Below are 27,843 nucleotides of genomic sequence, written 5' to 3'. Positions count from 1 at the left end.
TTACATGTGATAAGTACAATGATTCATTGATTCTAACACATATTTTTTTTGCTGCCTATTATATATCAAGCTTTGAGCTAGGTCCTAGAAATATAGCAAGGATCAATAGACACATTTCCTGCTTTCACGAAAGTTATATTCCAGTGGATGATAGAAGTATACACAAGATGATGAATTTTCATTTATAACTTAGTTTTTAAATTCGTAAATGCATTTTCTTAGATAAAATGTATAAATAGAGTTTGTTTATAAAAACATCTTGTTTACCATAATTTTTATGAAGTATAATTAACACACAATATTATATTAGTTTCAAGTGTACAACATATTAATTCAACAATTCTCTACATTACTCAGTGCTCTCCACAGTAAGTAATCACCATCTGTCAACATACAGTATAACAATATTTGTGACTGTGCTCCCTATGTTGTACTTTCCAATTTTAAATAATTTATGTTGAATAAAAATTGTAGTACTAGTGACTCACTGGAACCTAACTGTCCCTGGAAAAATGTATATCAAGAATCAAGTCGAAAAGCATATGACATTTGTTTTCTTACCCTAGAATGAGTAGTGGGAGCTGGAACACTCTTGGCCCCATTCACATCTTGGGAATTCCAGAAGCAGAAGCTATTCCAGTGGTAGCTGGCATGCAAAGGCTGCTGGACTACAATCCCAGACAGGCATGGAAGTCTCAGTAGCAGCAACATTTTCTAGAAAACAGTGATAGAGGAAATGGAATGGTAGGAGAGGCCATTTATATGTACCACTGATTTTTAAGTCAAATATAGTTATGTTAAGATCAAGAACTATATGCAATTAAATTCTAGCTAAGGTAAAAGTAAACCAAATGAATATAACCAACACTAACATTTGTGACAGACTTTATTTTCCAATAATAGCCACTATACCTCCTATCTCACATGCTCTTCTACAGTGTGAACTTGCTACTCTTATGAACAGGTGGAATCTTATTATTTTCCCCTTGAATGTGAACTGGCCTTAGCAACTCACTTATTACCATTAGATTACAGTAGAAGTGATGTGTGTACCTTCCAAGGCTATGTCAGAAAAAGCCTGCAGCTTCCTCTTTGGTGTCCTGGTCTCTCAGAACACTTGCTGTCTGGTTGCTTCTATGTGGGAGGTGCCATGCTATTAGAAGTCCAGGCCATATGAAAAGGTCACGTGCAGGCACTCCAGCTGACACACCCACCTGGACCCAGTTCTACGTCATTCCAACCTAGATCCAGGTACCTGTGAGTGAAATTCTATATGTTCAAAGAAGAGAGCAAAATGGTATTTAGTGACCAGAATGATGCATGTGGCAGAGACAGTAATGTTCACCAAATATTCCATGTGTTCTCCCAAATGTCTTAGGCCCCTTGCAGTTAATTAGGGCCAAGTGATGAAACCTGAAGAATAGGCTGTGAACAGCAATGATAAATGTCATTTCCTAGCCATAGCAGAGACCATCAATGATGTATCAGTTGATGTTTAGGTAGCCTGGATCCTTAAGTCATTAGGTGGAGTAGAAAAACCTAAACTATTCTTGAATAATATACTTTCTTCATTTCGCATTATTACATTTTATTTAATCCCTCTTTCATTCCACTTACTGAGCTCCTACCATGTACCAGCCAAGTGCTGCAAATACAGAGATGAATAAGACATAGTTCTGATTCTCAAGGGGTTTAAAGTCTAACGTGAACTTCTTCTAAATATTTAATTGTTTACGTGCCACTTACACACTTTCAGAAGAAATCTTTGAAAGTCTCAGTTATTCAACCTAGAATGCAAGGCTTTCCAAAATGACCTTAACTTATCATGCCTGTATTATTTTCTGTTAGCACATTCCAACCATACCAGAAATCTCATTTTCCTGAAAAATAGTCTCTATTTCTAGACTACTATGATTTTGCACATGCTGTTAATTTTGCCTAAAATGACCTAAGTCACCTCTGTTCATCCAAATTCAACCTAGCCTTTATAACCCAGTTTAAATACTGCATCTTCATGATGTACTTCCTGACCACCTCACCAAATATGATACATTTTTCTGTTAAGCCTTAGTGATAATTTGTGCCCATTTCTTTGTATTCCTGCCCCACTACACTGTAAGTTCCTTGAGAGCAGGACTACTTACCTATTTCTGTATCCTGGATATCACAAAATCTTCCACACAATGAGCATTCAGCAAATATTTATTGAACTGAAATGAGTTGAACACAACACCTTGAGTTTACCTGCATCATTGATTCATGAATGCATTATGGATTTTACAAGTATAAGAGAAAATGTGATATAATATGAGTATACAAAAATGGAATTCCAGCTACTGTGTCTCAACATTATTATTATAAAATGAGGACTACCATATCAAAACTTATCCAAATCAAGAAGGGAAAAAAAGCTGGAAATGTCAACCCACTTTAATAACACAGTAATCCTATAAAATGTAATATCCATAAATCTAAACTTGTTATATAAAGCTGATCATTTACTTAATAATTTAATATTAATTCTTTCAAATCAACAAATTTCACCTCTAAGTACAGATTTTTATAAGACGACAAGAAAGATGCACTTAGCTACATAGATAGATGATCTACTCTGACTTCAAAATCCAATCAAACTTGGAAATTAAAATATGTTAATGTTTGGTATGAACCAAAGACAATGAAATGTTCATAAATTTCAGACTGAGAGTCTTATTTTGTGTTCTGGGCCATATTATTTATTTGCTTAAGCCAAACAGACTAAGAGATTCCATCTTGCCTTACGTTCTTTTTCCTCTGGAAATACACAGTAATGAAGGTACTTTTAACAGATGTTCCTCCAGACATACTAACTTCCAATGTCCACTGTTCATTTTATTCACCAGCAAATAAAAATGGGAAAATGCAGAAGATCAAAGGACTTCTATTCCACTACCTACTGTGATGAACACCTAGCTAGATGTCATTAATAATGCTGTACTAGCTCACACTTATTGATTGCTCACTATGTGCTAGTCAGCCTTGTAAGTGCTTTACATATATTACTCAGTTTAATTCTCATAAAAACCTTATGAAATATGTTATTGTTATCACCATCTTATCGATAAAAGAAACTCTGGAACAGAGAGGTTAAATAACTTGCCCAAGGTTAAAAAACTAGCAAGCTGATAAACAGTGAGTCAGGATCCCGGTATCCCAGGCTGTCTCCAGAGCCAGCACCCCTGGCAATGTTCTAAGCAAGGAAGGAAATTCTAAATCCTACGTAGTTATTCCTAAATAACTTGGGACAAAATTTTGCAAATCAGTCTTTCTGGAGGGAAAATGTAATAGCCATTTCAATGATTGTTAACCAATAACTACAAATTCACGGAGCATTTAATTAGTTTCCTAAGGATAATTCTTAACTTAGATGACCATCCACAATGACAATAAGGGAAGGTTGTTGTGATGTACTGATATTACAAAAGCTAAAGAAAGCAAGTTTTCCAAGTAATCATGGCTGGAACCAAAACTGTTTGAAAGATATTCTACATTTTGTTAGCGTAGAACACAGTTAATCTATATTAAAGAGATAGTAAAAAAATATTTAGGTAGAAGTATATATTTATTGAGCAATAGCTTGGCTTAATAGTTTATGCAAATATCAGTAGAATTATTTATCAGTTAACTAAACAATCCTACTTTTTTGGCAACTTAACTATGCAGACAAGGATGATGTGGTAGGTTAATCATATATGATCTGGAGTGAGTAATGGAGATCTCTGTCTCTATCTCTATCTCATCTGTATTTATACCTGTTTATAATTCAATAAGCATGAAGATGAGACCCAAACCCTGAATGTTCTAACTTAAAATGTGCCACTTTATATCATATCAAATATATTTTTAAAAGGAAAGGTGTTATGATGTGTCAGTGTTGGTCCATCAGTTGTAACAAATGTACACTATGGTAGAAGAGATTGATAATGGAAGAGGCTATATATGTGTGGGGACAGAGAGTATATGGGAAATCTCTGTACCATCCCCTCAGCTTTTCTCTGAGCCTTTAGGCTCTAAAAAATAAAGTCTTCAAAGAAAAGGCAAAATAAACTCACACTTTTATAGTCACTTAATCTATGATAAAGGAAGCAAGAATATACAATGGGAGAAGAGTCTCTTCAACAAATGGTACTGGGAAGACTGAGCAGCTACATGCATAAGAAGGAAACTGGATGACTTTCTTACATTATACACAAAAATAAACTAAAAATGGATTGAAGACCTAAATGTGAGACCTGAAACCATAAAATTCCCAGAAGAAAACAGGCAGTAATCTCTTTTACATCAGCCATAGAAGCATTTTTTCTAGGTATCTCCTTTGGCAAGGGAAATAAAAGCAAAATTAAACTATTGGGGCTATACCAAAATTTAAAAAAAATTATGCACAGTTAAGGAAACCATCAACAAAACAAAAAGACAACCTACTGAATGGAAGAAGAAATTCATAAATGATGTATCTGATAAAGGATTAGTATCCAAAATATATAAAGAACATATACAACTCAACACTCAAAAAACCAAATAATTGAATTAAAAAATGGGCAGAGGACCTGAGTAGACATTTTTCCAAAGAAGTTATAAGGTGGCCAACAGACACATGAAAAGATGCTCAATATTAAAGAAATGCAAATCAAAACCACAATGAGATATCACCTCACACCTGTCAGAATGGCTATAATCAAAAACACAAGAAACAAAAAGGTTGAAATCTTGCCATTTGGAACAACATGGATGGGCCAACAGGGTATAATGCTAAGTGAAATAAGTCAATCAGAGAAAAACAAATACCATATGATTTCACTCATATGTGGAATTTAAGAAACAAAACAAAAAACAGACAAGAAAACAGATTCTTAAATATAGAGAACAAACTGGTGGTTGCCAGTGGGGAGGTGGGTGGAGGGGATGGGTGAAATAGGTACAGAGGATTAAGGGTATACTTATCACGATGAGCACTAAGTAATGTTTAGAATTGTTGAATCATTATATTCTATACCTGAAATTAATAGAACACCATATATTAATTATAGTTAAATAAAAATAATACAGTTAACCCTGAACAATGTGAGTTTGAACCATGTGGGTCCACTTATATGCAGATTTTTTACAGTACAGTACTATAAACGTATTTTCTCTTCCTTATGATTTTAATAACAGTTTTCTCTAAATTAGTTTATTGTAAGAATACAGTATATATAAAACATAAAATATACATTAATCAACTATTTGTTATTAATCAGGCTTCCTGTCAGTGGCAGTTTTTTGGTTAATTAGTAGTTGGGGAGTCAAAAGCTATGCATGGATTTTTGTGAAGGAGGTTGTCACCCCTAATCCCTACATTGTTCAAGGGTCAACTGTACTACTCCAGGCAGCCACCACTAATTGATTAGAGATAGCACAGAAAAGCAAACCTATTTGCCATCCCTGACCCAGAATGCAGCTCCATTGGAGTCCTTTCCACTCCATGCTGTAACTATGTGGTTGGTTTCTATATTCAATATATTCTATATTGTAATTTTTTAGGAAGGAGGGATTTTTTTTCATCACTTATACTTGGGAGAGAAATGTTGAATAAAGGTGAATTAATGGAATCTTTAAAAACAAACAAACATAAGTCAAGGGGAAAGAACATATAGAAGAGAGAGAAGGAATTAATAGAAGGGATAATGTGAGAAAATAGGGGAAAGGAAAAGGGTAGATAAACCAAGTGGGATACTAAGTATCTTTTAGCAACAGCTGAATGGACATATGCACAAAGAACATCCATGTCAGATATGTGTAAATACTGAACTCATTTCCAGGTTCCTGTTTTTTTCTGTTAGATCTATGACCAATATTTCAGTGAAAAAAAGTGGAAACAAAGATAAATGAACTGTTTAGTTCCTGTTATGTACCTTTTCCTTGGTACTTATTCCACTGCTGTAGTTACTTGCTTTTGTATTTGGCTGCCTTACTAGGATATATAAGTGTCTGTGAGAATTGATCATGCTCTATTTATCTTCATTTTCTCAAGACCCAGCCTAGTGTCTTACATATAGCAGACATTTCGATTATATCTGTTGAATAAAGACATGTATGTGTAAGTAGATAAAAGAAAATAAGTTGACAAAGAATCACCAATATGCATAATTAATCTCATGGCATAAGTGTTATGAATGTAAGCGTAGGGGATCCCAGGGATTTAGGGACTGGTCAAGGATAAAGACATGATCACCAGGTGGCAGCAGCACTCACAAGCTTTATTTGGGTAATGCTTTGACAAGTTTGCATGCAGGGAGAAGTCCCTCAAGATAGGAGACTGTCTAAAACCCCCCACGTGGGGGCCGCTACCAGAAGGGGAAGAGGACCAGGAAACTCCCTGGGGATAAGGGGAAAAAGAGGGGGGCTACATGTCTAGGTGATGTTGCCCAGCAGCACCTCGGGGAGAAAGCTCCAAAGGGCATCAGTTGCTTAGGGTCTTCATAGCCTGGGTTTTTTCAATAGATCGGGGCAAGCAGATGTGTGGCGCAGTTTCACATGGTATACAAAACAAGCAGGCTCTAACTGACTGAAAATCTGCTTTTTGGGCTATGTTTAAAACAATTGGGTAGAAATTTGAGTTTGAAGCTGGTGGGCCTTTGAGCTTATGGGTCTCAGCCTGCTGTGAAGAAATAACCGAAGGACTAATATACAGAAAGCATGTTTGGCTCATTTATGTAACAATAAGTAGCCATGATATAAAATATAATAGGGAAGGTGGGGGGGTGAGTGAAACAGATAAAGGAGATTTAGAGGTATTCCATAAGCAATAGATAATGGTAGAAGAGGGGCAGGGTAAGCAGAGTAACACTCTGCCCCAGAACGGAAGGAATGGAGGCTGAGTGGCTGGTAGGCATCCATAAGCATTCTGAAAACTCACAGTGACTGTGAGGCTGAGGAAGCCTGGCTGGCCGTTGCTCCTCGTCCCTAGATAGACTCTCAGGAAGGTACCTCCTTCCTGTCACACTCCTTGGCTATATCTGAAGTAGGGGTTGTAGAACATCCTTTGGAGCTATGAAGCTTTTTCTTCCTACTTCCTGCTCGAAGAAATTGGAAGCCTAAGTGTAATTTTAAGTCTTCAACAGTAATATTATTTTTTTATTACAGGTTTGTGGTACCTTTGGCAATACAACTCTCTCAGAAACTCGTGGGGCTTCTTTATTTGATTACAGTGAGTTCCATGCACCAGTAACCCTGCCCACAGGTTTTTTAGAGATGTAATTCTCAGATCTGCTACATTGCTTTTTTTTCTTTTCCTGTGCCTCACTGTTCTAGACTTAATGGGGGCTGCATTGAGGCTATCTGACTCTTGTAGAGAGGCAAAGCTTTCCATCTGATCTTTGCTCTTAGTTATTTTATCCAGCTAAAATATTTTAGGATGCATCACCCCAAGCTAAAATTTGTCTGAGGTATCATAATCAACTCAACAACTTAAAAAAATAGGCATAAGACTATACCTTTAATGTGATCTTTGACACAAGATTACATTTTAATGGGCATTTATCACTCAAAGTCTTTCTCAGCAGTATTTCTTACTGCTTAGGGTCTCTAGCAGTTAGTTTTCCAATATTGCAAGGCCTCAAATTTTTGGACACTTTATTCCATTTTATGTCTCTTTGTAAACTGATTCTTTCCTGATTAAAGGTCTTTCCTTAACATCTTGCCAAATGCAAGTCAACGTATTCTACTAATGCTATTTTCCAATTTCTTCCCATAATGTTTAAAGTTACTAGGTACATGATTTATTTCCCAAGTTATCAAAGACAATATTTAACCAAATGTTTTTCCACCAGATAACATGGATTGCTACCTGTTCAACTTCCAGTATCAGTTTTCTCATAACCTAACTACTAATCAATGCCACATAGTTTAAGTTTTTGTCACAGCAGTGCCCTACCCCTGGTACCAATTTCTGAAGTAATCAAGATAGGCTTTGTAATGCTGTGATAATAAATTAACCTTAAAATCTCGAGCTTTATATAGCAAAGTCTTATTTCTCAAACCTGTAACATGTCTGAAAGTAATCAGCAAGGGATCTCTCTCCTATAGAGTCAGAGACCTAGGCTAACAGATCAACCTCTAGATTCTCACTGGTCAGTCAAAGCAGGTGTAACGAGTGTATGGAGAATTTACATCTTTGCTTTGACCCAGAATAGATGTCAATTGTGCTCACAGCTCATAAGACAGAATTAGTCACATGGCCCTGACTAATTGCAAGATGTCTAGGAAATATAAGGAATCATATGAAATATTTGGTAAGCATTGCCAGATCTCCTACAAAGAAAAATTATTTAAGTATATAAAATTATGAAAAATATAGATTAATTAAAGGATCCATGTATTTGCCAAGTCTGTAGTTTGAGAGCTACTAGGAATTGGGCTCTGTAGTCTTGGAATGTATTTCCAGATAAATAAAACTAAGTCTCTTTCAGTGGGTTAATAATATGCTTATTAAACTCTTTAAGGAATGATATGGGCGAAAATTATAAAGTAGGTTCAAGAAAGAGATGTGTTCAAAATAGTAGCTCTGTATATAAAGTGTAAATTATAGGAAACAAGTGGTGTTTGAAGTGTATCCTTCAAAAGGCAATCATGTGAATACCATACTAGTCAGATCCTTAGTTGGACTAGAGAGACCACTTGTCTGAGCGAGTATAGCACTTTTTGTGTGTGTTTCAGAGAAATGATTTACACTTATAGTATATCCAGATTTGAAGTCAGATGTGGTTCTCTGACTCAGTTGCAGTCTATGAATGATGAGCCTTCGTAAATTATAAAAATTTATATTACATACCTCTTTCCAGACATGTAATGAGATTCTACAAGTACTAGCAAAAGAATTATGATGAATCTACCTTTCTGACATATGAAATTGAAATATTTAATATATAGCTTTAAATGTTGATTAATAGGATTATTAAAGAGACTAGATTTTTTTGGTCCTTTATGCTATTTATTAGTTTAGGCTAAGACCTAAAGTTAACAGATTAAAATTTATACAAAAAAATATTGGAAAAACTATAATAATAATATTCATTGAAGTATCACACTAGGGATTTTTATGTGCATTATCGCATTTATTTCTCATTACCTATGAGGTAGTAAAATGATGGCAGTAAGATTCAGCAACTGATCCAAGGTCACACAAGTAGCAGGACTGGTAATCCAATCTAAGCAGTCTGACTCTAGGCACCACATTCTCAGTGACCGCTGCACACTGCCCCCTCTGTGTGATAGGAGATGTTTGTACTGCATCACTGAATTGAACCGTCTTGAGGGTTTGTGTTGGTAGATTTCAATTCAATGGTTACCATGTCACAGTTGGCTAAGGGGAATTTTTCAGGTTGCATAGATCTTTTTCCAACTCTTCTCCCCTACCCTCCTGTCATCCATTCAGTATGTTTACCTAGGTGAATGTACTTTTAAAAAATACTTTTAGGTTATTTTAATACACCTCTCCAACCACCACCCCTTTGAGAACCACTGCTCTAGTTTGTATTAGTAACTCTTTTTTCCCGTGTAAGGGTAAAAGGGACATTTGGAAGAAATATAAGTATTTCTCATCTCAGGAAGGCTTACCATAACTTGGTACTGAAATGTAATACAGTGGTGAAGACCGAAGGATTCGTGATCTGACAAAGTGTGAACTTTGTATGCAGCCTTTCGTTGTTGCAATGATATTTTTTAGAGTGTCTGAGACTCTGTGTCTAACACTGGTTCTTACTCCAGCTGTGAGAATAAAAGTCTCTTGGGCATTGTTTTCTGTTCTCTTTGATAGCTAGATGGATAAATTAAATATAGGCCTAGCTGCACAACTTAATCACTGCGTAAATGTAGGCAAGGTACTTTTTGATTCTGTGTCTTTGCTTCCTAATGTGTTAAATAGAAAAATAATAATATGTACTTCATATGTTGTTGTGAGAATCAAGAGTTACTTTCAAACTGCTTAGAAATGTACCTATTACATAGTAAGCACTCAATGTGTGATAATAGATATAGTGGTGAAAATTATTATTATGTGAGACGAGCTAGCTATTTCACTACCTTTATGTTCTTATGCCTCCACCAGTAGAAATCTCCCACCAACAGAACAAAACAGTTGGCAGCTTTAGACTTCTAAGTCACACGGTTTCTTAAAAGAATCTATAAAATAAGAACTAGGTTTTTCTTAAATATCACAGTGGAGGCACTGTTAGAATAGAGTTTAAAACTACAGAATCTGGAATGAGATTGCTTAGATTTGAATCCTTACTCTGCCTTTTACTAACTAGGTAATCTTTCACAAGTTATATATCCTCTCAGGAGATAATTTCCTCTTCTGTAAAAAAATGAATGAAGGAGCAATCATAGTTCTTTTCTCATTGGGTTATCATTAGGTCCAGAGAAGCATCACTTAAAAGTGTTTGTAAAATAAATGAACAAAATTTTAAACATATTTAATGAACACACATATTATTCCATGTTAGAATATTTTTTCTATTAGGGCGCCTGGGTGATGCCATTGGTTAAGCATCCAGCTTGGTTTTAGCTCAGGTTGTGATCTCAGGGTCATGAGATCAAGCCCTGTGTCGGGCTCTGCACTCAGCACAGAGTCTGCTTGGGACTCTCTCTCCCTCTCCCTCTGCCCCTCCCACTCGTGCTCACACTTTCTTTCTCTCTCTCTTTCTGTAAAAATAAATAGATCTAAAAATATATATTTTTTCCTATTATTTCATGGAATTCTGGCCAAAAATGGTGCAAATACTAAACTTTAGACTTGACTCTGAGCTAGAAGACAAAGCAAAAAGAAAGACACTGTCACTTATATAATTATTATTATGAAAAGAAAGAAAATTTTCCTAGTCTCAAATTTATTGTCACTAAACCTCACCGAGATTTAACTTCATTATCTATAAGAAAATTGTTATTTCTAACACCTGTACCTACAGTTCTTGGGAAGATCCTCTGACAATGAATATGAATGTGCTTTCTATATTGAAAAGAACCTCACAAGGAAGCAAGATATATGGGGGAAAAATAGAGCTAGCAATTTTTGCATGCCTAATATAGTAAACACTTTTTGATATATTTACTCATTTAACTTCACAATAACCACACTAATAAGATAACTTAACAATACAAATACTCAACTAAGATTATGTAATGCATAAGTGGTAGAGCTAGAAAATTGAACTCAGATTTATCTCCAATATCCAGAGAGTAGAAATAATAGAAATTCAGATGAATCACAGAGAATTGTAGAACCTAGTAACCAAATTCCAGGTCGAAATTTGTTTAAGCAGCGATATTCTGAAAAGATTTGCTATAGATTTCAAAAACATTGATAAAACATATGACATAGAGATTGCATATAAATAAGTCCTGCCCAAAAAATTTTCATTGGCCACTTGTGTCTTAACTTAGCTCTGAGAGAATTAACTAGATATCTGATACACACTTTTTGTCAAATAATGTGTTAAAAGCTATTCTAAGAATATCATTACACGATTCATGATAGTTGTTTCCATATTTATATATTATTGTTAGTCTGTATTAATTATCACATTGTAGTTAAATTGAGTGAAAAGAACTTTTTTAGAAAGCTAGTAATTGCTATAAAACATATGTTTTTTTGGTTAAAGGGTTTTAATTTAAACTTCCTACTGCTTGGCAACATATTGTTTCTTTAGTATATATTGCAAAATATTTATGTACTTAATAAGATATTTCTAAGGAAATAATTGATATTGGGCCCTCCAAAATCAGTGCATTTTAAGGATGTGCTATAATTTGAATATGAAGCATAGCAGGGACCATTTTTCTGTTTTTCTAGTGACTCATTGTAAGGATTTTGTGTTGTCTACACATGTGTATAATGTTACTGCAAGTAAACATTTTTTTTAATTATAGGTTTTGTTTTCATTTCTCCCCAAACAAATTTATATCTCTAAGGTTAACTTTTAATCTTTTGGGCCAGAATATTTATAAGAAATAATATCACTAGCCATCTTTCAAATAGAACTGTGTTGTTCATAAGGAAGAATAATTTAAATTAAAATATGAGCCTCTGAGTAAAACTTCCCCAAGAAAAACCCCTCTATGTACTCTATCAGTGACCTTGGGTTAATTATCTCACTTTCTTGAATCTTCTTTTCTCATCTATAGAAATGGGAATGTCAGTATGTCCATTCCAGAGTCGTTGGGTGAACTGGATGCTGTTTGTATCAGTGTCTAGCATGTAATGGCATTTGAATTTTAGTCTTCTTCCTCATTTTTTTCTCAGTAATTTAATTGATTTGTTGCTGCTATTCCAGAGCACAGTATATTCTACAATATTTTTTTACAATAATTTTCAAAACATGAGAAATGGATAGCTATCAATCGATAGGACTAATGACTTGGAGTGCATCACTGATTTCCAGTCATGAATTCATGGGTGGGTACTGGTTCATGGTTACATTTTCACTCTATAGCTAGAAAAATAAGGACAATTTTAAGTTTTTCATAAAGTTAAGTGAATTCCATTGAAATCTTACATTCTTTTCAATTGTGTTGTGATCAAGGTATCTTAAATTATAGTAAAAATAGTGATGTTTGGGGTTTTTTAAAATATCCTTTATAGCAAAAAAAAAGAAGTTGTAACTCCTATATCAGTGACCCAAACTTTTAAACTTTAATTTAAATATCAACTCTGCCACTCATTACCTGTGTGATTTAGGGCAAGCTATTCAACTTCTCATGCATCATTTTCTCATCTGTAGAATGGGAATACCAATAATAATCTCATGGGTCATTATTAAAGTAAAATTAAAGAATACATCAAGACTCGTAGAACATCACTGGAACATAATAAGCATTCCACAACAAGCTAAAGTTACTGTCATTATCACTGGTCTGAATCCGAACTGCTGGGAACCCTGCATTTAGATAATTTGTCTTATGTCAAGATCACTTTTGAAGTAAAGAAAACTTATGTTTGTAGGTGATACACCTGAAGGTAGAGACAGTCTTTGTAGACAAATGAGACTGTTATTGTATGTGAAAGTATTTTACAAAATATCCCTGTTTTCTGCAATAAATTAAATACTGTCATTGAACACCACCCATGATTATTTGGTTACTTTTAAAGACCTGTCTTTATTTTTATATTAGATTAGGCTTTGATGCTTTTGTTCAGTCCAAGAAAACAATTTTTGGCTGTATTATATTTTGCATTTAATTTAATTATCAAATTTTCATCCCTTAGTTTCTCAACATTTCTCAGAGCAAAACTTTTCTATATACCAATTGCACAGTTATGAAGGTCTACATAGTTTTATTGCAAATAAAAATGAATAATTGTGAAATGTGCAAAGCATAATTTTTCATTTTTTCACATTGAATTACTTTATATAATTTATTTCCAGAAGTTTAGGGAAATTAGGATGGTGTTTATTATTTACTGTTTCTGCTACACTTGTAAGGCATCACAAGGAGAAAAACAATAATTAGGTAACTTTTTTTTTAAAGAAAGCTTAGCATTTCCTTTAATTTGCATAGCATTTATTCTGTTTTCTCAGAAGAAGGTGTTATTGTGTTAATTTTGAGTTATTAATGCCATACCACACCATATGAAAAAAAACAACTGCATGTTTGAATGGATGAAGATAAAGAATTTCCTTTTGAGGAAAAATACAGTACTGCAAATGGTTTCTTTGAAGCAAAGACATTTCTCCCTTACAAGCTTTGTTTTAGAGCATTCTGGTCTGACCATTTCTTGAGATATCTCAATTTAGAACCTCAGTTACATTTTCCTAAAAATGAAAGCTTTACCCTTTGTCTTCATAAGAGAATGGGAGGGTTTGGGAGGAACTGCATGCATCCTCATTAATCTATATTTTTGGAGCAGTAACAAAAGTCTATTCCTGGGATGTAAGGTCTGGGTGGCAGGGATTCTACCTTTTTTTTCTTTTTCTTTTTCTTTTTTACAGATTTTATTTATTTATTTGACAGAGCGAGAGGAAGAGGGAGAGAGAGAGAGAGCACAAGCAGGGGGAGCAGCAGGCAGAGGGAGAGGGAGAAGCAGGCCCCCCACTGAGCAGGGAGTCTGCCACAGGGCTGGATCCCAGGTCCCTGGGATCATGACCTAAGCTGAAGGCGGACGCTTAACCAACTGAGCCACTCAGGTGCCCCCCCCCTTTTTTTTATATTTTTTTACTTATTTATTTGAGAAGGAGAGAGAGAGCATGAGCAGGAGGAAGGGCAGAGGGAGAAAAAGAATCTCAAGCAGACTCCACACTGAGCATGGAGCCTGATGCAGGGCTCGATCTCACGACCCTGAGATCATGACCTAAGCTGAAACCAAGAGTCAGTGGCTCAAACAACTAAGCCACCCAGGCACCCTGGGACTTTACCTTGTTCACCTTTCATCCCTAGTACCTAGTATGATGCTTGTTTGACGTATTAGTAGGTGCTCAATGAGTATTTGTAAAATGAATACACATTAAGCCAACTGACCAAAGCAGCGCATGTCAAATAGGAGATTAATTGTGAAGTTACTTGCAAATGAGTCATTTATTACTACTTTCACACTCATAGGCTTGATATCCAAATTATCTTCTGGTTTTCACTGGACCTGTTACAAAATTGAGAGAAAATCTGACTACTACATTTGGAACAAAACTTGGCCAAGCATCTTAACTGGATGATGAATATAAAATTCTGAACTTCACTAATGAAGACTTTTTTGATTCATGATGTTCTGAAACTCTTCCCTAGAGTGAAATAAAATAATATATTTTAAGTTCCTAATTCTGAACAATTAAAGAAAACACGATTCCCCTCAACTACAGTAAAACAAAGTTTTGTCTACGAACAGATAGCTGAAGTCTTTTTAGTAATATGCGGAGCTGATAGGTGTCTGATGGGACCTTAGTGCTTTAGGTATCCCATTGAAACCAGAACTGTTCTTCTGTCAGAGACTCCTGAGGCAGAAGTTCAGGAGTAATTGTCAGTAAGCAAGACAGTGCAAGAACTTGCAGAATAAATTGCCATATGGTGTTGGCAGTGTACAAAGTTGCAGTCAAGAGCCATGAACCCTAGCACATGTTGTACTAGTATGTTACAGGTAAAGGCCATTCTATTACCCTTATGCATCAACGGGTCCCAGAGGCTTTACCTGACATCAGATGTTAGATTTTTAAAGCACTTTTAAAAAATAGCTTCATAAGAGATTTGTAGAATGGATTTGATAGTTATGAAACAAAATAATAGTTGCAGGAAAGGTGGATATTTTAAAAAATAATATTTGACTCATTGTTCATTCTGTGTATGCCTAACGCTTAGGCCATTATCATTTGACCGTCGATATAATCTATGAGTAAGGCAGAGTCTTTGTTTTTCCATTGCTTCTTTTAAATGCAATGTGTACCTCTTTAAACATAGGCATTATTGCTTCCAAGCTGCCATATTCTTTAAAAGGCACTTAGCAAAACCATTGAAATGTGATGCACTTATGTAACTGAGGAGCAATTTCTGTGCAAAAGTCTTTCCTAAATTAGTTGGATTTTTTTAATATGTAATAAAGTAAAAAGGGAAGGTTTTATTCAAATAAGAGTATATCACCACCCTTTGTTTTTACGAAAGATAGCGATACTTTCGTGACTTATTTAAGTAGCAGAGAGGTAACTACTTATTTCAAAATGTTTTTTACACCTATTTCTTTTTTAATATCCTATTACGGGCAGAAGTGAAACTGGACTTAAATTCAGGTTATTACCAATACTCTAATAGCTATAAATGCATCAGTATTTCATGTGAGTGAACATTGGCTGAGATTTAGCAAAGCTATTGGACCACAAAAATCTATTTATCCAATGGCTGGTTTACGGCTTTTCAACAGAACGTTGAAATAGAAAATTTTCACGTTTTTTGGTTAACTTCAGTATCCTTTATCTGAACCAAATTACTCTCAACTCTAAATGTAAAATAAATACAAGAAGAGTGCTGTTTGGGGTGGGGAGGGTGGACAGAAAGGGCCAAAGCCTTGCCAGCTTTTATACTCCCATTCCCCTCCCCAACCCCATATCTCTGCCACCAAAGTACAATTCAGAAAAGGATACTTGAATGGAAAATATAACATGTAAATTAGATGACTATCAATATTTCTGATAATCTAATTATAAATCCTAAACTAAGCATAATACTGGTTTCTGATCTGCCTCTTTCTTCCATTTGCCATTTTTCTTTCCTAGATATCACTTTCTAATTTCTCACTTCCACCCCTGTCATCACGCCCAATCCCACAGTCTGCACGCATGTGCTCACACACACACACACACACACACACACACTACTCACTCATCCTGTGGTGGCCAAGGATCAGGTCGAATGAAAAATTTTAAGGTAGTTGAAGAAGATGCATGTTCCATCACTACTCTATCTTCTCTCAGTAATCTCTCCCCAATTTAACTTGGCTGGTGTGTAGCGCTCAACTCTCCCTTGCTTTCCATTGAAGTCAACCTATCCTAAGCTAAGGTTCATTCTCTCAGAACCCTGATAAATGACATGCATCTGTTAAACAGATAGCATATTTATTAGTAATACACATTGAATTTATTTATTTTCTTCTTCCTCATCATATTTAACACCCTAATAGTTATATTCGGTTGTGTAATACAAAGAATTAAGTTTTATGGAACTCTAGTAGTAGGACTGATTGTATATTTTTATGAATATCATACAGTTGAGTGACCACTTAATAATGATAATGTCTCAGATTTGTATAGTGCTTATAATCTAAATTCTTGAAATATATTAGCTGAGTGTTTCCCAAAATATGGAAACCAGACCACCACTGATGTGGAATATGATTTTAAGTGATGGCTAACACAGTTTATGTGATACATAAACACCTGGAATTAAAAAATACCGAATTATATGGTCATTTGTAAGTTATCTTTTTATCTTTTGAAATCTCAAGCAGAAAGCCTCATTTTGGTGCTGGTTTTATTTTGAAGTGAATTTGCTTAGTAAAAAGGTGAGCAGATTTAAGTTAAAAGTCTAGGTAAATAATAGCACAAGTGGCATTAGGAAATGATAAGATTTACAAAGGCAGTGCTGGAATTATTTGAATTTGGGAAACTCCATTAACTCATTTGCTCTTCATAAAAAACTCCTGGGTGGGTAGTGTAGCTATTCTATATCCATTTTTCAGCTAAAGAAACCAAAGCTGAAAGGTAGTTTTAGTGATTTGCCATGGCCACACAACAACAAACCTGAACCCTCACTTCTGACAGTGTCAAGTGCTAGTTATTCTATATATCATGGTATAAAACCAGACTTGTCTTATGTTTGGTTATGTTTCTAAATATGTATGCATTTATTATAATAAATTACTTAGAGATATATACATAGATATATACAAAGATTAAAATGTATTAATATATGAAGGTTTGTTTTGAATAGATAAAATTAATTATATACAGACTTTGTTCTAACACTGTGGAACTAATTTGGATAAAGTTATTAGGAAGGAAATATTAAACATATCTTGCTTAAAGTAACATGCAGTAAAAAGTAAAACCCATTTTTTATAGTGAGAACCCTTGAAATCTACTCTTACCAAATTTCAAGTATACAATATATTATTTTTAACTATAGTCACCATCATGATGCATTAGGTTTTCAGAACTTATTCATCTTATAACTGAAAGTTTGTGCCCTTTGCCTGATATCTTCCCTTTATCCTCTCCAGCATCTGGTAACCACCATTCTACTCTATGTTATTAGGACATTGACTTTTTGACTTTTTCTTTTTTTTTTTAAGATTTCACATGTAAGTGAGATCATGTAATATTTGTCTGTGTCTGGTTTGAAATAAGCATAATGCCCTACAAGTTCATCCATGTTGCTTCAAATTAGGTGTAGATATGTTAATTAGCTTGATCGTGGTAACCATTTTACAATGTATACATATATCAAAGCATACCACTTAAATATATACAATTTTTATTTGTCAGTCATACTTCAGTAAGCCAGAAAAAAGGAAAGGAAGTCCAACACCAACAAAAAAAATAAAAATAAATAAAATCACAAAGTGTAAATGTGATTTGTATTTTAATCTACATTCTGTAGAATACATATACATAGTGTTGATAACCCTAGATGTATATTAGAACGATGTCATAATTTTTATAACATAAACAACAAAAAAATAATGATATTAAAGAAAACGCTTACATATTCAATGTGCTGGTAGTGAGAAAAATCGTAAAATAAGAAAGTAGTTCACTAAATATATCCAGCTATCTAATAGTAACACAATAATAGTTGAAGAATGAATGTCACAATAGAATTTTTCAAAATTCCCTAAAAGACAGGAATTGGGTCTTATTTACCTTTGTAGCTCCAGCACCTAGCACAGTACCAGGTTTATAAGAGGATGTTCAACTAATGTTTGTTAAATCAATATACTATTTTTAAATATGCAAAAGCTTATCATCTTATAGTCTTTCTAGGATCGTAACTCTCTTTTCCCTGTATGTTCTTATTTTCTACCATGCATAAATTTATGTCTTACTATACCCCATATTCTATTTTGTTACCTCTGGGAGTGGCCACTTAACATGAGCCTGTCCACCTCCTTATCTGCCTTTAATATTCAACTTCAAAGCCAAGAACCCCAAGACAAATCAGTACAACCAGCCGTGGCTATTGTTTACATTTTCCTTAATTCCAGTTAACTAAAATAAAAATGTTTTAGTCTTCCTGTTTGGTGTCATAGGTAGACTGATACCTCACCCAATAAGGTATGTAAAATATTGTTTCTATTATATGAGAAATATGTATCTCTGAAGGAATAGAATGGTGAAAATGTAAAGAACTGGTTGTGTTCTGCCATGTTAACAGTATATCACAGTTTGTACTTTATAACATGAGATTATCATATATTTTTTAAATTAAAAATTTTAGTGTGTTAGGTATAAGATTCCACTATAAATCAATGTATACAAATGTAAATATTATGGGACATGCCATATTTTATGCGATTTTTTTTTCTTCCTTTGACTTAGAGGTCTTTAATAGTATCTTAGTGGTACCAAAGCAAAGTGTTTTTTATAGCTAAGAAGACAAAGCCTCCCTTTGACCGCGTCATTGCTACTATCCTGTACTTGGCTGTCCTTTTTGTTGTAAATTAAAATAGATGAAAGCTGTCCAGCCAAGTCAATGATGGAGGCTAATTTAATGTGATATAATTGATGAACTCTAAATTGTCCCACTTTTCCTTTTTGAAACACACCGAGTAGATCTTAAACTTTCAGACAGAGTATTTTGATTTATGCTCTTTGTCACATTGATGTTGAACAACTCATTGTAGTGATAGAGAAATAGGAATTAACTTTTTATGTATAAAATATGTCCATATTTTCTGTATATTTGGTGGTACAACAGTCAGAGAAATGGACCCAGCTTAAATAGACTATCAGAGTAACCCTTAAAAAAAAGCAAAGAAGAGAAGAGAAATGTTACACAAGATAGAAGGGAGGGGGAGTGTAGAGGTTACCAATTTAATACTAAAGCAATTACTCAAATGCGATGAAAACAATCAAATTATTGTAAAAGGGAAAAAATGAAGTAAAAAAAATGTCCAAGTAAAATACTGGGCTTGTATCACCATGATTTTCATGAATTTTAGTGAATCTAAATGCCCTTGAAGCAGAATACATGCCAAAATTTACAACAGGAGAAATCATATAGGCATCTCAGCATGATGAATCTTCTCAGCATATGGCATGCAGATAGAGTTCAGTAGAATTGGAAAGGTGCTGTAGTCTTTTCTAAGTATCCAGAAGCAACAGAAGAAGGCAAAAAAGAGTGACTATCCAGAAATTATCATTATTAGCAATATTCTGTTCAGTGCTTTTTCCAGGGGTTATGTCAAAAAGACCATCAACAGTGCACATCCACAGGCTGGTGCTTTGGCTTTCACAATTTGTGTAGGATAGCTAACAGCGAGGAACAAGAAAAAAAATCAAGACTTCCTTAAACAACATCCCCATACCTTTTACTATATGGCAGAAGTGTTAGGGGCTACACTAAGGTTGCCAGTCATTAAATTTGGCAGTTCATGGGGCGCCTGGGTGGCACAGCGGTTAAGCGTCTGCCTTCGGCTCAGGGCGTGATCCCGGCGTTATGGGATCGAGCCCCACATCAGGCTCTTCCGCTATGAGCCTGCTTCTTCCTCTCCCACTCCCCCTGCTTGTGTTCCCTCTCTCGCTGGCTGTCTCTATCTCTGTCAAATAAATAAATAAAATCTTTAAAAAAAAAAATTGGCAGTTCATGAATTGAGAGAGTGGAGCTTTTCTGTAATCATTGATCAAACAATGGCATTCCCATGATAGGTAGACTGAGGTATGCTCAGAAAGTGACAAGTTAAAAATAAATTGCCAAAAAGCCAAAAGCAGAAACATCACACAGCTGTCCAATGTGAATAGAATTGCAAATCCAAAACTGTAGTCTCATTTGTGCATTTTGTTTGTTTTTCTTTTGTTTTGTGTTCTTAATGAAGAATTACAATGGTCCTAAATCACATGGGCAACGAGAATTCTTTTGGACCATCCAGTGCTGTTGATGGGCTGAGAAGGACATCTTGTAAGTAGTAGTCAGCTACAACCTACTGAAATTTTAGTTTCCTGTTTGTGAAAAAATATTATCAGGAGAAGAAAGCCAAGTCCTTCCTATTAAACTTCTAAGTTATCAGGAGTATAAGAACAGTTTGGCGCCAAGAACATTAAAGGGCCAATAAAATTAAAGAGAAATATGGAGTAAGTTCTTAAGAAATGGAAACCTCTTGCCAAACTCAGTTCAGAAACACTGGTGCATGAACTCAATCAAGCAGATATGTAATGCTGTTGATAACAGGTCAGGACCGTATCAAGAAGAATAAAAATCACGGTGATCAAGTCAAACAGTCTGTTAAAGGTGAAAGACAAAAATCAGAAGCAGATTATGTCTGCTACATTTGAACACTTTTACTGTTTGGGAGTTTACCCTTCCTTTATCACTTGTAACTTCATGCAGTCTTGGTCTTTAATCACCTTTGTGATTAATCCTTCTTATTATTTGTCCACTGTCCAACTTCTGAATATTGGTGTTTATTGTATTTATAGAAGAGAGTCATATGATCATCACAGTAGATACAGAAAATTCAACATCATTCATGACTAAAAGAATAATCTATGTGAACTAGAAATACAAAGAAATCTTCTTTAACTGATAAAACATATTTATAGAAGTCCAACATTGAGCAAACATAGAACTCAGTGGAGAAATGTACAAAGCGCACCTTTTAAAATCGTAAACAGGGAAAGGATACCCTCTATCTCCACTTCTATTTAAAATTGTACTGGTGCCTTTAGCCAGTACAGTTAGTCAAGAAAAAAGTAGGGGCGCCTGGGTGGAGCAGCCGTTGAGCGTCTGCCTTCAGCTCAGGGTGTGATCCCGGCATTATGAGATCGAGCCCCACATCAGGCTCCTCCGCTAGGAGCCTGCTTCTTCGTCTCCCACTCCCTCTGCTTGTGTTCCCTCTCTCACTGGCTGTCTCTGTCAAATAAATAAAATCTTTAAAAAAAAAAAAAGAAAGATAAAAGAAAAAAGTAAAAGTTATACAGATCACAAATAAATGCACTTTTCATTATTTATAGACTATATAATTGTCTACGTAGAAAATCTAAAAAGAACTTTTAAAAATGTAAATGAATACATTGAAAAGTTATTGTAGATATTAAAAAGCTAGTAACCACGTCTGCCTTCGGGTCAGGGCGTGATCCCAGCGTTATGGGATCGGGCCCCACATCAGGCTCCTCTGCTATGAGCCTGCTTCTTCCTCTCCCACTCCCCCTGCTTGTGTTCCCTCTCTCGCTAGCTGTCTCTATCTCTGTCAAATAAATAAATAAAATCTTTAAAAAGTTAGTAACCAGAAGTACACTAAATACATAAAAGAAAAATTTATATAAAAAGTAACAAATAGTGATTGTGTTTTTTAAAAATATTATTTATAGTAGCAATAAAAATATAAGCTATTTAGGAACAATTTTAACAGATGTGCATTTTTTATGTAGAAAAATATAAAGTTATAAAATAATAAACTTGTATAAAACTGTATTGAGAAATTTAATGAAGATCCAACTAAATGGAGAGAAATATCTTCATGGATAGGAGGATTCTATGTAGTGAAGGTATCAATTCTCACAGTGATCTATAGATTTAATGAAATTTTCATTGAAAAAGGTTTTTATAGAACATAAAAGATAACCTTAAAATTTACACAGAATAGCAAGTATCTATGTCAGTGAAAATCATTGGGGATAAAATAAATAAACTATAGCCTCATACAACAACATGGATAAATGTTAGAAACATAAGCTTAGGTGAAAAAAGCAAATTGTAAAGTATTATTCATAGCTAGAGGACATTTTTATAAACATCAGAAAGAGCCAAAACTATTTACAATAGTGATTACCTTTAGAGTGGGGAAGCAGGGGAATGAAATAGGAAAAGAGCACATAGGTAGATGGAAGTTTTAGTAATGGTCTAGTTCTTGAGTTGGGTGATGGGTTCATGGGTGTTCATTATATTATGCTTTTAACCTAGTAGGTATATGTAATGTACACATTAACTTATAAACATAGGTCAAGACATATTTAAAAATAATTGATATTAAATAAATAAATACATAATGGAAGCAGCCCAAGTGTTTATCAACATATGAATATACAAAGAAGATTTAATATATATATATGCAGTGGAATATTATTCAGCCATAAAAAAGAACGAAATTTTGCTATTTGCAACAGCATGGATGGAGCTGGAGAGTATAGCGTTAAGCCAAATAAATCAGTCAGAGAAGGACAAATATTATTTCACTCATGTGGAATTTAAGAAACAAAATGATCGAACAAAGGAGAAAAAGAGAGACAACCAACAAACAGACTCTTAACTAGAGAGAACAAACCTGATTACCAAAGGGAAGGGGGATGGGTGAAATAGGTGATGGGGATTAAAGAGTGCACTTGTTGTGATGAACACTGTGTAATGCACAGAATTTTTGTATCACTACATTGTACACCTGAAATAATATAACACTGTTAACTATACTAGATTTAAAATTAAAAATTTAATAAAACTTAAAAAAATAAATAAAAGAAAAGCAGGGTACTCTAGAAAAAGATGAAAAGGTTTGGGGGAATTGCCTTTCCAGATATCAAAATTCACTGTGGTGCTTGCTTAAAGGTACATCACTTATGGAATTTAATAGAAAGTCCAGAAATAAATCCCGCATGAATGTATGGAAATATATGGGAATTTAATTTATGGCTTGATTTGCATATAGGTGGGGAAAGAATATAATATTTAATAAATGATGGTGGGACAATTGATTATCCATGTGGAAAATGGAAATAGGAGCCCAACTTGCTCATGCACAAAGATTAATCTCAGATCGGTTAAAGGTAATCAAATTTCATTTAAAGTAAAAAGCCAAAACTTTCAATTTGAAGAAATTATAGGACAATATTTTAGCAAAGTTGAAGATACACATCATGAATTTGTGGGTGAATATCCTAAAGAAACTTGCACGTGTGCACTAGGAGATATGTATAAAACTTCTCTTGGCAGTTTTATTTGTGATAGCAAAAGCTAGAACTAACAGGTGTCCATTTATAAATAAATTATGCTATTTTCATATATGAACAGTATGAGTAAAAAAGAGAATTACCTACATAGAGAGACATCAACATGAATAGGCCTCAAAAAAATAACACAGGTATCCCCCACTTTTTGAAAGTTCACATTATGCCACTTTGCTTCTATGAAAGAACTTACATTAATACCTGTTTTTGCAAACCAACAGAAATCTGAAGCAGATTTTCACTTTTATGAAAAAAAGGTGAAACTCAAAAATAGCACTTAGTGTTTTGCAGCCATTCGTTGTAGGGTCTGCGTACACTCTGAGCTGGGAGAGTAGCCCTGTTTCTTCCCATGGAAGTACATTCAGCTTCTTCCCTGGGAGAGACACTCAGCATCTCAGCATCAGGCTGCCAGAGCTCTGAACTATGTCTGCGAGTGTCTGTGCTTTATCTCGATTTATTTTGTGCATCTGTTAGCAAGATGTGTCTTAAGGTATCAGAAAAGCCTTAAGAGAGGTTATTTTGGGGTCTGGGAATGCTAAATTTTTTTTTCCATTTAAATTAATGGTAATTGCTTCTTTGCTTTAAGGCCATTTTGGCTTATGAAGGGCTTTGTAGGAACACTCTACTTTCAGATAGTGGGGGAACATGTAGTGTGCAGGAAGAGCAATCTGCAGGATATAAGCAGCATGGAAAGAACAAAAACAGCTATATCTAAGCATTTTATTGTTTAGCAATACACACATATGGGGGAATCTATTTAAAATAAAGAGAACAATTAATACACTATTCAGGATATGGTATCACCTGAAAGGATAGAGATATCATCCAGGAAAGGAACATAGGAACCTCAAAGATACTGACCATTCTGTTCCTTAAGCAATTCTAAGTATGTGGATGCTTATTCTATAGCTTGGTTTTCTAGGGCTGCTTCGGCAAAGTACCGCAAGCTGAGTGACTTAAAAACACAAATTTATTGTCTCGCAGTTCTAGAGGCTGTAAGTCCAAAATCAAGACGTTGGTAGGGCTGCTTCCTTTCAAGGCTGTAAGGGAGAGTCTGTTTATGCATCTCTCCTGGCTTCGGGGGCTGTGCTGGCTGCCTGTGGTTTCCACGCTTGCAGATGCATCACGCTGAGCTCCGCCTTCATCCTCACATGGCCTTTTCCCTTTGTCTCTGCCGCTTTGCATTACATACTTCTTTTTTTTTAAGGACACTAGTCATATTGGATTAAGGACCCAGACGACCTCATCTTAACCGATTACACCTGGAACCACCCTATTTCCAAATAAGGTCACATTCTGAGGTTCTGGGGGTAGGACTTCAATGTATTTTTTGGTTGGGGGGGACTTGATTCAAGCCATAACAATGATTATTCTTCAAGTTGTATACATGAGTTATATATACTATTTTAAAAAACATTTCATTATTTAATTTTTAAGAAAAATATTAGCCAGGCTACATTTTTAAGCAATATAACTTAAGAACAATAAAGTTTTTGTGTCTTGCACTAAAAACTTTAAATTAAAAAACAAAAGCTACCATACCTAGATTCCCCATCTCCTATAGAACACTTTGTGATGTGGGTTTCAAAGGCTTGCCTGCCTGTCTAACTTCATTTCCACTGCTTTCCCGTATGTTCTAAGGAGTGAAAAATGTTGACTGTTGCATGGTTTTTATTTTATTTTATTTTATTTTTATTTTTTATTCTTTGCCTTTACGTTTCCTATTCTAGTCTTTCTGCCTAATGTACTCTCATTTTTCTTCTTTCTCTCTTTACCCTCCTTTCTTCTCTCCTTCACCCCCCTATCTTTGATAACCCTAGTTACCACCTTCTTTTTCAAAATTCGCCTGGAAGCCTTTGTAGCCCACCATTCACTTACTCCCAGTATGAGTTAAATGACCCTTCTCTTTTGCTACCATAGCTGGTATGGATTTCACTTTCATGGCATTTTTAAATTATGTGTTCTAAAGACAGAGTCATGTCTTTCTTTTCTTACTGCCCAGCACAGTCCCCAGAATCTGGTCTGTAATCAGTAAATGCTTATTGAACTAAACCAGTCACCTTAAACATATGCATTTATGTTTCCCTTGTTCTTCACTCTGACCTTCACTCTCCTACTGTTTCCCTCCGAATCCTAAGAACTGAAAAACTAAGTCTGTACACTTCTATTTTTTCAAGCATAAGTACACATTACAGTCATTCAAATACTAATAGCCATTTTTATTTTTAGTATCACAAGTAGAAATTTTCTTCTTTACTTCCCAGAAAACAGGATTGGTTAAAATCAAGGGTTTGATAAAAATAATAAAGGAAAGGAATATGCTACATATTACTTCTCAGATCAGTGCTATCTTTTCATTTTGTTGAATTTATTGAATTTTATCTCAAGCTTCATTTTACTCTAAATCTGTCCTTCACCACAGGCTAGCTCCTTGCTTGGTTAATATTTAACATTTTAAATATTTTATATCATATTAGTTGGTTAGTGAAATGTGTGCACACTTTAAGATTTCTGCCATGCAGCCTAAAAACACCTGTAGAGTAAAATACATTCATTCTTCTATTCTTCTAAATTACCTAGTCAGGTCACAGGGATTATGACAGAAAAGAGTTTGTGTGTGCATTCCGTTTGGTTTCTTTCGGAATAATTTTGACAAATTTTCCAGGCTGGAAAAAATTAGTTTGAGTAATAATGCAGTTTATTGACAAACATGGTCATATTTAGGGTTAGTCAGTGCCAAGTGTTAATTTTCCACACCTCTTCGTAATGTACTTGTATCGCTCCAGGCTCAGGCCTTCTTCCACTTAGCTATTATATTAATTTTCTATGAATACGGTAACAAGTTATCACAACTCTGCTGAAAACAATACACACTTATCCCCGTACAATTCTGAAATTCAAAATTCTGAAATCCACTTTACTGTGCCAAAATCAAGGTGTCAGGGCATACCCCCTCCAAAGACTCTATGAGAAAAGCCCGTTTCCTGCCTTTTTTAGCTTTTAAAGCTACATTCCTTGGCTCCTGGCCCTTTCTTCCATCTTCAAAGCCTGCAGAGTCTCCTCTTGTTTTAGAAGTTTCCTTGCTGGGGCTCCTGGGTGGCTCAGTTGGTTAGGTTAAGTGGCTGCCTTTGGCTCAGGTCAGGATCCCAGGGTCCTAGGATGGAGTTCCGCACCACTTGTTCAGTGGGGAGCCAGCTTCTCCCTCTTCCTGCAGCTCTCCCCGCTTGTGCTCTCTCTGACAAATTAATAAAATCTTTAAAAAAAAAATAGAAGTTTCCTTGCCTTCACTTCTTCTGTAGTCAAATCTTTCTCTGCTTCCCTCTTATAAAAACCGTGATTACATTTAGGGTCCTTCTGGTTAATTCAGGATAATATCCCCATCTCAAAATCCTTGATTGAATCACATCTGCAGAATCCCTTTTGCCATATAAAATAGCTTTCGGAGGTTTCAGGGATTAGGACCTGAATACCTTTGGGGACCATTATTCAGCCTACACACAGCTGTTATCTGGCCAAATCAATCGACTTTTCTCTGCCATGACTTTAATTTATCCATGAAGGTATTTAGTACCAAAATTGTCTTCACATTGTAGGCCCAGTTCAAAATTCTGACATAGAAACATTAAGTGAAGACATCTGATTTGTATCCCACTAACCACCAGATGGCAAACTTTGTCATAGTATTCCTAATCTTAATCTAATCTAATTTTCAAGTCTAAAGAGTTACATATGCCAATTCATTTTATTTTTTAAATATTTTATTATTTGTTTGACAGAGAGAGGGAGCGCACAAGCAAGGGGAGCAGCAGCAGAGGGAGAGAGACAAGCAGTCTCCCTACTGAGTAAGGAGCTTGATGTGGGGCTCAATCCCAGGACCCTAAGATCATGATCTGAGCCAAAGGTAGCCGCTTAACCCACTGAGCCTCCCAGGCGCTCCTAAATATGCCAATTTAAAATCAGTCATATTGCCATGCAGTTTTGGATCAATGGAACTTGTATTACCTAGATCATTTCTGATGAGAATAACTACACATAATCAGATCATTAAATTGTCCTCTGAGCTATTTCAATGGTCTGAAACAGATAACTGCTTCTCTAGTTCCAATATCAACAATTATATTTCCATTTAATGACAGATTCT

The 27,843-nt window shown here is 35.0% G+C and overlaps 1 protein-coding gene across 4 annotated transcripts in view; it reads left to right on the top strand.

The window, feature by feature from the left end:
* The window catches only part of ATRNL1 (attractin like 1), a 747,087-nt gene that overhangs the window by 466,760 nt on the left and 252,484 nt on the right, over nt 1-27,843 (top strand). The window contains exon 28 of one of the 4 annotated variants that reach the window (XM_087862670.1): nt 20,582-21,489. The exons of the other annotated variants lie outside the window; for them this stretch is intronic. Coding sequence (XP_087718796.1) covers nt 20,582-20,644 — 63 coding nt within the window. The 3' untranslated portion in view covers nt 20,645-21,489. Of the gene's footprint in view, nt 1-20,581; nt 21,490-27,843 lie in introns of those variants that run through there. 4 annotated transcript variants of the gene reach the window in all.

Source organism: Ursus americanus, chromosome 6 (assembly GCF_024610735.1).
Source record: "Ursus americanus isolate L20-20 chromosome 6, mUrsAme1.1.p, whole genome shotgun sequence".
NCBI lineage: Eukaryota > Metazoa > Chordata > Mammalia > Carnivora > Ursidae > Ursus > Ursus americanus.
Note: the sequence above shows the minus strand (reverse complement) of the source record. Positions and strands in the feature narration are given on the sequence as shown.